The sequence below is a fragment of the Oncorhynchus tshawytscha genome, linkage group LG01, assembly GCF_018296145.1.
Source record: "Oncorhynchus tshawytscha isolate Ot180627B linkage group LG01, Otsh_v2.0, whole genome shotgun sequence".
Lineage (NCBI taxonomy): Eukaryota > Metazoa > Chordata > Actinopteri > Salmoniformes > Salmonidae > Oncorhynchus > Oncorhynchus tshawytscha.
In genome coordinates, this window is record NC_056429.1 from 52,883,831 (window position 1) to 52,897,344 (window position 13,514).

The following is a 13,514-nucleotide window of genomic DNA, read 5'->3' on the forward strand; positions in this document are numbered from 1 at the left end:
ATAAGGAATTTGTGTTTGAATTCTTTGTAATTTTGCAAAGAATAAAACAAACATTTTTTTTGCTCTGTCATTATGGGGTATTGTGTGTAGGTTGCTGAGGTTGTTTTTAAAAAAAACATTTTTTTTTTATCTATGTAATTCATTTTACAATAAGGCTGTAACCTAAGAAAATGTGGGACAAGTCTAGGGGTCTGATTACTTTCTGAAGGCACTAGCGACTCGGGAGAGACTTTCTGGCCCACGTAATTATGTAGTGCGTTCATATTGTTTTGTTTTGTTTTTTTGCAGCCCATCTAATTATTTGTTGAGGTAAAACTTTATTTGAACTCACATGTCACAATCTGACATGATGGCAGTAAAATATGTTGGCTTACATTAGATATTTGCCATTTTTACATGGTTTTAGGTATACTACATTTTTAAGCGCTACTGAATGAAGAGCGATTTGTGAGCCAAATGATCATCTTTTTTAAACGAATGGAGCCAAATGAACCGGCTCACTTAGAGTCGCTTCCGCCGTTACTTGTTGCTAAGATACACTCCCAATTTCCTAACCACAACAAGAAACAAGCTTAGTAGTGGTGCGACAGGAGACGCAAAAACGTGTCAGTAAGGCTAAGTATTTAGCTAGTAGTATCTATTAAAGTAGTACGAGTGAGATATAAATAACTTACCAGGTTAATTAACGTTATGTTAACTAGCAAGCTAGTTATTTGCTAAAGCTTGCCGGGCCCGCCTAATTCTAGCACAGCAACCACCTGTCAAGACTGAGCATCATGGATCTTCATATTCGCCAGTATTTGACCAAGGCACGCCAACAAAAAGGTAACACACTACTAGCTAGTTTCTTAGCTAGCTAAATAGTTGACTGATAGTGTTGTTGAACACGTTTCATATCGTGTGGTTTTGTCTTTAGACACTGATGCGCTGAATGCAGCCTATGACATGATCAGAGAGGGGCCAGATACGCGATGCTTCTGCCCGGAGTTGTACGTTCTGTGCGCAGAACAAGCCCTACAGGTAGGCCTATGATGTGCTATAACGTTGCAAACAATTCTATTAGCTACAGTGTTACATTGTTGTTACCGGGGCGGCAGAGTAGCCTAGTGGTTAGAGCATTGGACTAGTAACCGAAAGGTTGCAAGTTCAAATCCCCGAGCTGACAAGATACACAATCTGTTGTTCTGCCCCTGAACAGGCAGTTAACCCACTGTTCCTAGGCCGTCATTGAAAATAAGAATTTGTTCTTAACTGACTTGCCTAGTAAAGTAAAGGTAAAAAGCATTGTAAGCCAGTTAGCTGGTGTTCGCTACAATCATGCAGTGGTGATTTTAATCTTGTTGGGACAACCCCCACACAATTTTTTTTAGATGCATGCCAGGAAAGCCACCACACAACACTAAACAATACATTAATTGTACTATAATGGTGACAAACGTTGCCCACAAAGTAATAGGGCCTACATAAAGCTGTCCCGACCTCAGAGCTTTCTTTTCAGCATCATGGAGTGAATCCATACCACCGCTACACCTAGCTATCAGCGGTGCCTTGTCTGGCAGCGAAACAGTTCGGAAACAGTTCAGTTGATATGGCTGACTTGCTTAAACAATTAGGATGTACAAACTATGGCATAAGGGAATGATGAGCAGATAAGTGGAAATGTGTAATTTCAATGGGCCATTCTTACAGCATTCTCCCTGTACACCAAGTCAAAACCGTAGGATAAATAAAGGGGCATATAAGCAGACAATGAAAGCTCTTACAATATTCAATTATGACATTTCTCTAAAACAGGCTATTGGCTACATGTACAAGCGATTCGGTGGCATTCCCTAAGTCTCTTTACTGTGTCGCCACCATACTCAACGCTAGGTACAAAGACTACTTCGATGCAGACAAGAAACAGGGTTTACGTGAACTGTTAGACACAGCTGGACAAGATGGAAACAAGTAGTCCGACAGTCCCGGTCACAACAGGCAATCAAAGATTTTGCATACGTTTCTCTCACCTCCTCTGCCCCCTTTGTGCAGGCTGCTTCCTCCTTTATCCCCAAGCACTCCCTGGCTTAACGACTCACAGCCTTTCCTCGTTGGGGCAGGAAGTCCATATAAGGCTTGGGGGTGGAGCCAGCTACCTGCAAGATATCCCTCCTCAATTACCACTCTCCACCTCTCCCTGTCGACTGCCACAGTTTGTTAACTATTTAACTGTACTAGAATGCTTAAAAGCCGCTAACATTTTTAAATATCCGGTATCGGTATCGGGTTTTTGGAAAGAAAAATATTGGATATCGGTATCGGCCAAAAATGTAATATCCCTAAATATATTGTGTATGTATACAGTACCAGTCAAAAGTTGACACACCTACTCATTTAAGGGTTTTTCTTTATTTGTACTATTTTCTACATTGTAGAATAATAGTGAAGACATCAAAACTATGAAATAACACATATGGAATCATGTAGTAACCCAAAAAGTGTTAAACAAATCAATATATATTTACATTTTAGATTCTTCAAAGTAGCCACCCTTTGCATTGATGACAGCTTTGCACACGCTTGGCATTCTCTCAACCAGCTTCATGAGGAATGCTTTTTCAACAGTCTTGAAGGAGTTTCCACATATGCTGAGTACTTGTCTACTTTTCCTTCACTCTGCTGTCCAACTCGTCCCAAACCATCTCAATTGGGTTGAGTTCGGGTTATTGTGGAGGCCAGGTCGTCCTATGCAGCACTCCATCACTCTCCTGTAGGGTTAAATAACCCTTAAAACAGCCTGGAGGTGTGTTTTGGGTCATTGTACTGTTGAAAAACAAGTGATAATCCCACTAAGCGCAAACCAGATGGGATGGGGTATCACTGAAGAATGCTGTGGTAGCCATGCTGGTTAAGTGTGCCTTGAATTCTAAATAAATCACTGACAGTGTCACCAGCAAATAACCATCACATCTCCTCCTCCATGCTTCCCGGTGGGAACCACAAATGGGGAGATCATCCATTCACCTACTCTGCTTCTCACAAAGACACGGCAGTTGGAACCAAAAATCTCCAATTTGGACTCACCAGACCCAAGGACATATTTCCACCAGTTTAATATCCATTGCTTGTGTTTCTTGGTCCAAGCAAGTCACTTCTTCTTATTGGTGTCCTTTAGTAGTGGTATCTTTGCAGCAATTCGACCATGAAGGCCTGATTCATGCAGTCTCCTCTGGACAGTTGATGTTGAGATGTGTCGGTTACTTGAACTCAGTGAAGCATTTATTTGGACTGCAATTTCTGAGGATGGTAACTCTAATGAACTTATCCGCCGCTGCGGATCTTCCTTTCTTGTGGTGGTCCTCATGAGAGCCAGTTTCATCACAGCGCTTGATGGTTTTTGCGACTGCACTAGAAGAAACTTTCTAGTTTCTTGAAATTTTCCACATTGACTGACCATGTCTTAAAGTAATGATGGACTGGCATTTCTCTTTGCTTATTTGAGCTATTCTTTCCATAATATGGACTTGGTCTTTACCTTGTCACAACACCTGATTGGCTCAAACGCATTAAGAAGGAAAGAAAGTCCACAAATAAACTTTAAGGCCCACCTGTTAATTGAAATGCGTTCCAGGTGACTACCTCGTGAAGCTGTTTGAGAGAATGCCAAGAGTGTGCAAAGCTGTCATCAAGGCAAAGGGTTGCTACTTTGAAGAATCTAAAATATAAATATATTTGGATTTGTTTAACACTTTTTGGGTTACAACATGATCCCATATGTGTTATTTCATAGTTTAGATATCTTCACTATTATTCTACATTGTAGAAAATAGTAAAAAAAATAAGGAAAAACCCTTGAGTGAGTAGGTATGTCCAAACTTTTGACTGGTACTGTATATATTTTTTTAGCTAAACAATTTTCTCAGAAGGTGGGGTTTAGCCCCAGCTGCCCTGAATGATGGGTCGCCACTACAATCATCTCCCTAATCCCACATGCGTCTAACTTTTCATTCTGTGCTTAGCGCAGTCATGTCATGGTTGTTGGTATTTAAAGGATATAGTTAAGTTTAGGCTTCTCTATAAAACGTTTCTATTTAAGGTCAGGAAGTAGGCTATTTACTTTGAACAAGATTGAATATTCAACAATGACATATACGCAAACAATGGCTGATGATGCACTACCCAATGATTCAAAAACTGATGATGCACTACCCAATTTCGAAATTGCACCTTGTCCATTATACTATTACAACTTTCAAGAGTAAGTTAAAAGCCGGACTGAGTTCCTTAAAAAAAAAAAGTTTGTCAACCACTGGAAAGGGGGATAAGCCGTATCTGGCTGTGCAGAATATGGAATTGATCCGCACACCTGTTACATTAAATGCAACATCTAAATTCAATAGAGTGCATGTTGTAAGGGCTCTCTTTCCGTATAATAATGATGGAACTGTCATATGCTCACTTGATTGAGGATTTAGTCTGTGCTTGAGACTGATAGCATTGAGAAAGATGTCGGCAGCAGTTTTGCGTTGAATTGCTGTACATCAACCAATCAATCAAATGTATTTATAAAGCCCTTCTTACATCAGCTGCTGTCACAAAGTGCTGTACAGAAACCCTGCCTAAACCCCCAAACAGCAAGCAATGAAGGTGTATAAGCACGGTGGCTAGGAAAAACTCCCTAGAAAGGCCAGAACCTAGGAAGAAACCTAGAGAGGAACCAGGCTATAAGGGGTGGCCAGTCTTCTTCTGGCTGTGCCGGGTGGAGATTATAACAGAACATGGCCAAGATGTTCATAGATGACCAGCAGGGTCAAATAATAATAATCACAGTGGTTGTAGAGGGTGCAACAGGTCAGCACCTCAGGACTAAATGTCAGTTGGCTTTTCATAGCCGATCATTCAGAGTATCTATACCGCTCCTGGTGTCTCTAGAGAGTTGAAAACAGCAGGTCTGGGATAAGGTAGCACGTCCAGTAAACAGGTCAGGGTTCCATAGCCACAGGCAGATCAGTTGAAACTGGAGCAGCAGCACGACCAGGTGGACTGGGGACAGCAAGGTGTCATCAGGCCAGGTAGTCCTGAGGCATGGTCCTAGGGCTCAGGTCCTGAGAGAGAATACCTAAATTCACACAGGACACCGGATAAAACAGGAGAAATACTCCAGATATTACAGACTGACCCTAGCCCCCGACACAAACTATTGCAGCATAGATACTGGAGACTGAGATAGGAAGGGTAGGGAGACATTGTGGCCTCGTCCGACGATACCCCCGGGCAGGGCCAAACAGGCAGGATATAACCCCACCCACTTTGCCAAAGCACAAACCCCACACCACTATAGGGATATCTTCATCCACCAACTTACTATCCTGAGACAAGGCTGAGTATAGCCCACAAAGATCTCCCCCACGGCACGAACCCAAGGGGGGGCGCCAACCCGGACAGGAAGATCACGTCAGTGACTCAACCCACTCAAGTGACACACCCCTCCCAGGGACGGCATGAAAGAGCACCAATAAGCCAGTGACTCAGCCCCTGTAATAGGGTTAGAGGCAGAGAATCCCAGTGGAAAGAGGGGAACCGGCCAGGCTGAGACAGCAAGGGCGGTTCGTTGCTCCAGAGCCTTTCCATTCACCTTCACACTCCTGGGCCATACTACACTCAATCATATGACCCACTGAAGAGATGAGTCTTCAGTAAAGACTTAAAGGTTGAGACCGAGTTTGCGTCTCTCACATGGGTAGGCAGACCATTCCATAAAAATGGAGCTCTATAGGAGAAAGCCCTGCCTCCAGCTGTTTGCTTAGAAATTCTAGGGACAATTAGGAGGCCTGCGTCTTGTGACCGTAGCGTACGTGTAGGTATGTACGGCAGGACCAAATCAGAGAGATAGGTAGGAGCAAGCCCATGTAATGCTTTGTAGATTAGCAGTAAAACCTTGAAATCAGCCCTTGCCTTGACAGGAAGCCAGTGAATGGAGGCTAGCACTGGAGTAATATGATCACATTTTTTGGTTCTAGTCAGGATTCTAGCAGCCGTATTTAGCACTAACGGAAGTTTATTTAGTGCTTTATCCGGGTAGCTGGAAAGTAGAGCATTGCAGTAGTCTAACCTAGAAGTAACAAAAGCATGGATTCATTTTTCTGCATCATTTTTGGACAGAAAGTTTCTGATTTTTGCAATGTTACGTAGATGGAAAAAAGCTGTCCTTGAAACAGTCTTGATATGTTCGTCAAAAGAGAGATCAGGGTCCAGAGTAACATCGAGGTCCTTCACAGTTTTATTTGAGACGACTGTACAACCATTAAGATTAATTGTCAGATTCCACAGAAGATCTCTTTGTTTCTTGGGACCTAGAACAAGCATCTCTGTTTGTCCGAGTTTAAAAGTAGAAAGTTTGCAGCCATCCACTTCCTTATGTCTGAAACACAGGCTTCTAGCGAGGGCAATTTTGGGGCTTCATCATGTTTCATTGAAATGTACAGCTGTGTGTCATCCGCATAGCAGTGAAAGTTAACATTATGTTTTCGAATGACATCCCCAAGAGGTAAAATATGTAGTGAAAACAATAGTGGTCCTAAAACGGAACCTTGAGGAACACCGAAATTTACAGTTGATTTGTCAGAGGACCAAACCATTCACAGAGACAAACTGATATCTTTCCGTCAGATAAGCTCTAAACCAGGCCAGAACTTGTCCGTGTAGACCAATTTGGGTTTCCAATCTCTCCAAAAGAATGTGGTGATCGATGGTATCAAAAGCAGCACTTAGGTCTAGGAGCACAAGTACAGATGCAGATCCTCGGTCTGTTGCCATTAAAAGGTCATTTACCACCTTCACAAGTGCAGTCTCAGTGCTATGATGGGGTCTAAAACCAGACTGAAGCATTTCGTATACATTGTTTGTCTTCAGGAAGGCAGTGAGTTGCTGCGCAACAGCTTGCAGGCTGCAGGCCAGGCAGAAAACAGTTTTCAACCAGCGATTGAGTTTTGAGACTCTGCTGTAGAGCTCATCACTCCCCCTAACTGGGAGGGTGCCAGAGACAATTACTTGATGCCGACACATCTTTCTAGCTGATTTACTCATTGAAGCTATGTTGCGCTTGGTGACCTCTGACTGTTTCATTCTAACATCGTTGGTGCCAACGTGGATAACAATATCCCTCTACTCTCTACCCTACATTTAGGCTACTCTGCTAGCCATTTTCTTTGGTTCACAGGAGTGTATTGTTGGTCCAGAAATAACCATGTCCACATTATTTAGGGCAGTATTCAGACTTGACTTTGAGCGTAACTCAGACTTTCAAGTGAATCATTCATTGATGTCAAAGGGAGACTCGCAGATGTCAAGTCTCTGAATACTGCACTTAATGTGTACAGTCCTGGTATACCCGAAATAGGACATTGAAGTGTTCAAAACATCAGATTTTATATGATCTCACTGTGTTTTTACACTGACCGAGTAGGTAACTCAGGTGAGTTGGAACATTGCTGCAGGGGCTTGCTTCTATTCAGCCACAAGCATTAGTGAGGTCGGGCACTGATGTTGGGCGATTAGGCCTGGCTTGCAGTCAGCGTTCCAATTCATCCCAAGGTGTTAGATGGGATTGAGGTCATGGCTCTGTGCAGGCCAGTCAAGTTCTTCCACACCAATCTCGACAAACCATTTCTGTATGGACCTCGCTTTGTGCACGAGGGCTTGTGTGCGGCTGCTCGGCCATGGAAACCCATTTCATGAATCTCCCAAGTGACTGAGTAATGAAGTGGCTGTACATAATTTGAAAAACTTTTAAATGAATAGAATCACAGTTTGCTGAGTAATTGACTGAAATTCACTACAATTGTGTTTATTTTCCACTTCAATGGCGAACTTTCTGTACTGCTAACATTCAATTCCAATCATTTTTGCTCGCATTGCTAGTCCTATTGTTTCTAATTCTTCGACATTTATGCAAATGTTTATGGGATATCACAATCCTCTTGTCTTAATCTGTATATTTTCATCCTAGCATGTAAACTAATTCTGCCTGGCAGATCTTAATGTGCCTTTAGCTTCTACCAAGCCCCATTCCTCTCTTACGTAATCTCAACAACAGCCATTAGAGTGTTATATGATGCAGAAGGGAATAGCCTATATTGTTTAGTAAATAAAAAGTTAACACATCAAAATACTGTTTAATTCCTAATGAGCCATCCTTGTTTACAGCAATTAGAGACTCAGGCTAATGACAAATATGTTGTGGTTAAGATGAGCTGAGATGTATGTTGTTTATATATGGGTCAGGGTGGATAGCACAGAAGAGGTCAGGGTGAATAAGAATCACATTTGTCTTTTGCTCAGAGATCCATGGGCCATAAAGAATGGTTGAATAATGCTTAATTCTCAGGCATGTAGCCTACATGCTTCACAAGATTAAGCATTATTCATATGAACCCTTTCAGAAGACCCTTTGGGAAATCCCAACAAAGACTCATCATGATTGTATGCTTTACCCCAGAGAAACACGTGCCATAAGAATGGTTGAATACACCAAACTGAATATTTACAGTGCCTTCGGAAAGTATTCAGACCCCTTGCCTTTTTCCACATTTTGTTACATTACAGCCTTATTCTAAAATGGATTACACCGTTTTTTTTGTCCTCATCAATCTACAAACAATACCCCATAATGACAAAGCAAAATGTTTTTTTTGTTTTTTTTTGTTGCTAATTTATAAAATAAAAAATTAATAATGACTTTTACATAAGTATTCAGACCCTTTACTCAGTACTTTATAGAAGCACATTTGACAGCTATTACAGCATCAAGTCTTATTTGGTATGAGCTTGGCACACCTGTATTTGGGGAGTTCCTCCCATTATTCTCTGTAGATCCGCTTAAGCTCTGACAGGTTGGATGGGGAGCGTTGCTGCACAGCCATTTTCAGGTCTCTCCAGAGATGTTTGATCGGGTTCTGGTCCGGTCTCTGGTTGGGCCACTCAAGGACATTCAGAGACTTGTCCTGAAACCACCCCTGCATTGTCTTGGCTGTGTGCTTAGGGTTGTTGTCCTGTTCGAAGGTGAACCTTCGCCCCCCAGTCTGAGGTCCTGAGCGCTCTGGAGCAGGTTTTCATCAAGGATCTCTGTACTTTGCTCCGTTCATCTTTCCCTCGATCCTGACTAGGTTTCCTCCAGATGTGATGCCAAGAGTTCAATCTTGGCTTCATCAGACCAGAGAATCTTGTTTCCCATCGTCTGAGAGTCCGAGAGTCCAAAGCGGGCTGTCATGTGCCTTTTACTGAGGATTGGCTTCTCTCTGGCCACTCTACCATAAAGGCCTTATTGATGGAGTGCTGCAGAGATGGTTGTTCTTCTGGAAGGTTTTCCAATCTCCACTTTGTCATTATTAATCCATTTTTGAATCAGGCTGTAACGTAACAAAATGTGGAAAGGGGTCTGAATACTTTCTGAATGCACTATAAATAAATCAACATTGATCTCCGATTTCAGTCAACTTGTTGAATTACAGATTAAAAGTAGAATACTGTTTGAAAACAGCATATTTCAGTGTATGTTTTGTGTTTTTAGCTGGGATGTGCAGATATCAGCCGAGACTGCCTAATGATGTACTTTGAAGGGAAACCACCAGCCAATCAATTCCTGTGTCGAGCGTACCTCTGTCAGGGCCAGCTGGAGTCTCCACAGAGCTTTGGGAGTGTGGTGAGGACAAACACGACTAAAAGTCTACTAGTTTGTGGTTGTTCAGCAATGTTTGATCGTCTAAGTGTATCTTTTCTGATAACCATTGGTTTGACATTTTATAATGGATGAACAGAGACAACCTTTGTGACTCTAGCAGCACTGTCTGTATTTTCCCATAGAACCAGCAGCTTAGCACTGGTTCCTCTGATCTGACCTCTGCATACTTCCATATGAGGCTCTGAACAATTGTGCCATCTGGTTTGCTTAATATAAGAAATTTGAAATTATTTTTTACTTTTGATACTTAAGTATATTTGAATATTACATTTACTTTTGATACTTAAGTATATTTAAAACCAAATACTTTTTGACTTTTACACAAATAGAATTTTACTGGGTGAATTTCACTTTTACTTGAGTAATTTTCTATTAAGGTTTCTTTACTTTTACTCAAGTATGACAATTAGGTACTTTTTCCACCACTAGTTATCAGCATTTGTTGAGGTGAATGTTGCTTTCATCTGCTCTGGTTACAAAAGGAAAACATCAACCAGCTACCTACTTAGCTAAAAAAAAGGTGGAAGGTGCATTGCTACAAAGCTACTGTAGCTGGCTAGTTCGCTATAGCTACTCTGTAAGTAACTACAAGAAACGTGGTTTATTATTGTCTGAATCAATTTGGTTAACCTGTCTTGATGGTAGAAGTTCTATTTTGCTATCTAACAAAATTAAAGCAATCTACTTGAGAGAAGTTTGGTCCGTGAAATCAGGCCATCTCCATGGAAACCAGATACTCTTTCTAACATACATGCCTTCAAACTACCATAAGTATGCCCTTAAGTATGCCCTTGACTAAGGAAATATTTGAGGGGCTCTATGCAACGCCCTTAAGCAATTGCCTTCGGTAAGGGAACATTGTGCAACATCATAAAACATCTTTCTCTAAAAAGTTTCATGAACTTTAAGTCAGTTGCACAAAACATTTTAAGGCAAATTTCTCCCTTAAATTAAGGGCCCGGTTTCATACAACATGGCTATAAAACCCTTAAATTATGCCCTTACTTAAGGAAATGTTTGAGGGCCTCTATGTAACACCCTTACACAAAAGTGTTTCTCTTAAGGGTTTACCTTTAATAAATAATATTCCCTTACCCTAAGGCAACTGTGAAAGGGTTTTGCATAAAGCCCCTCAAACATTTCCTTAAGCAAGGGCATTATTTTAAAGGTTTTACGGTAGTTTTATGGTAGTTTGAAGGCATGTAAAGCAGAAAGAGTATCTGGTTACCATAGAGACAACCTAATTCACTGACTGAAAGTCTCTTCAAAGAGATCACATTTATTTTGGATGATTGCAAAATAGAAGTTCTACGTTCAAGACAGGAGAAACGAATTGATTCAGAAGATGATAATAATAACGCGTTTCCTCAACTTGTTTCTATGACTTTCTAGGAAGCAAAGCTAATTTACAGAGTAGGTAGCTAGCTAGCCAGCTAGCTTTGTAGCCATGGATTGTGCACCTTCCATTGTTGAGCTATGTAGCTAGCTAGATATCTATTTAGCTGGTGGATGTTTTCCTTTTGAAACCAGGGCAAAGGGAAGAAACATTCACCTCCACAAATTCTGTTTACATTGAGCTCCGTAATGAATGAAGCACGCACAGGACCTCATGGGCACCCTTAACTTTTTCACTTCATTTAAGGGGGAAATGCACCTTGAAATGTTTTGTGCAACTTTAAGAGAAAAGATAAGGGGGAAATTAACTTAAAATATGTTATGCAACCAGGCCCAGATCCCAAGCTTTGATATAAATACGATGAATGACTCATATAACATACATCTATAGTGTTCACAATGTTATTCCTCCTCTGCCTGTCTGTTATTGTGACCCCCCATTCATACTCATTATTTCACTCTTAGGAGGAGATTGAAAAGGCTGTGATTTATTTTCTGAAGGCTATTGAGATTTCAAAGGTCAAACCAAGGTATGCAATCTAACATGAGTCATTTTCCTGTCTTCATCGTTGACCAAAGTGAGCCGTACCCACACTCTTTGTGACAGAAGATTTGAATTTTTTATTTGATATGTTGTCCGTCTTTCATATTGTCTAGCACAAAGTGGCATCATGTCAGTCTATGTTAAAATAGATCATAGAGGGGAAATATTCACAGGAGGACGACAGGCTTAGGTGGGGAGTATGGTGGATGAAGGTTTACTCTGTTGCTGGGGCACAGAAATATCCAGGAGTGGGAGACTTAGTTAAAATGTAGGCCTTTTTTCGATATAGTTCATCTCTTGGTGCGTAAACATACGATACAAATATGAAGTTGCTCTTAAGATTCATATTTGTTTCACCCTAAGGGTTTCACCCTAAGCAAAGCAATAAGAATATCAAATGTAATTATCTACTGGCTTATATGCCTTGTGACTGTCACAGATATGTTATGAGATTTATGCAAAAAGGCTCTACAGACAGTAAGAGGTGCATTATTAAGTCATAATGTCATGTAGGGCCCACAGAGATCTTATTAAATTATAGATCTAATATGTAATTATATGTGTCAATGAAGGGCTGCCGGAACAATCCCAATTAAGACCAAAGGGAATGACTAACACAGCCCAGACTAAAGTACTCCTTCATCCCAGGAGGATAAATTAGTTCCAATTATGTTAGAAAAACTCCAGTAATCCCTGCACCCTCTGCACCCTTTTTAGTTGATAAATTCCACCCCCGTGGCCTGTAAGCCAGTAATGGCTATACTCCAAATGGAGATTTACCATAGGGCTAAACTCTCCAGTCACTCGTTGAAAGACTGTTTATGTACATATTCTTTATCCCTTTACACTTGTGTGTATAAGGTAGTAGTTTTGGAATTGTTAGTTAGATTACTCGTTGGTTATTACTGCATTGTCGGAACTAGAAGCACAAGCATTTCGCTACACTCGCATTAACATCTGCTAACCATGTGTATGTGACAAATAAATGTGATTTGATTAGATTTTTTTGATTTGAAAGACTGTTATACTGTACTGTGTACATACATTTTCAATTTATAGGAATTTTCATCCCCAAGTCAACACTTGGCCTAAATTAAAATGTACTGTATAACTTTCCAAAAAATCAGATAGTGTTTTTCTGCTGTGTAAATTATTGATCTCAACAACAGGTTTTCTTCTTTCTCTCATACTCTTTACGTTCGGGTAGATACCACTTTTTGGTGTTCAATGCTTCAGTGCTCTACTTCCAGATGGTCCGGCCGCTCCTGCGGTCCGGGCCACGCCAGCACCTGGTGCCCACCCTCACTCAGGTGGTCAAGGCACTGGAGGAGGTTGGGGAACAAGACTACAGTTGGAGAGCTCAGCTCATGATGTAGGTGGCTCTAACTGTCATACTTTGTCTCATCATACAGTAACAATCAGTAATGCCAAATGTCCCTCAATTATGACACTGAACATTTCTGAATCAAGATTTTTTTTTAAATCGTTTTCAGTACAACGATTTGTATTGAGGTGCAGAGTATAGTGATTGTTGTATCCATTGTCTCTACAAGCAGGCACCTTGTCGAATGCCTTGTGGATGCTGGGAAAGGGAAAGAAGCTTCTAGTTTTGCCAAGGCCACCTCAGACTTCATAGAGTCGCATATCCCTGACCTGTATTCAAAGATATTTTCCCTACAGGTAAAGCCTCTTTTTTTTTGTTATGTGCTGACTAAAGTCATTAACTCCTTTTCGGATGTGGTGTCAGGATCTGGAAAGACACAACTAGGGTCTCCCTTGTTTTGACTGTCTTTGGGTAGAGCATGGTTATATGTGGGGTTAAACTGGGTCATTCTATTTATCTACTAATACAATTAC

General features: G+C 41.0%; 1 protein-coding gene across 2 annotated transcripts in view; it reads left to right on the forward strand.

Annotated features, from left to right (window-relative positions):
* The first annotated feature begins 530 nt into the window (after positions 1 to 530).
* Positions 531 to 13,514, forward strand: part of LOC112253025 (cilia- and flagella-associated protein 46) — a 93,861-nt gene continuing 80,877 nt past the window's right edge. Inside the window, exons 1-6 of one of the 2 annotated variants that reach the window (XM_024424895.2) lie at positions 531 to 825; positions 917 to 1,020; positions 9,548 to 9,679; positions 11,579 to 11,643; positions 12,865 to 13,029; positions 13,214 to 13,337. In XM_024424895.2, coding sequence (XP_024280663.1) covers positions 777 to 825; positions 917 to 1,020; positions 9,548 to 9,679; positions 11,579 to 11,643; positions 12,865 to 13,029; positions 13,214 to 13,337 — 639 coding nt within the window. In that variant the 5' untranslated portion in view covers positions 531 to 776. The remainder of the gene's footprint in view (positions 826 to 916; positions 1,021 to 9,547; positions 9,680 to 11,578; positions 11,644 to 12,864; positions 13,030 to 13,213; positions 13,338 to 13,514) is intronic. The other variant, XM_024424886.2, reaches the window with a different exon arrangement.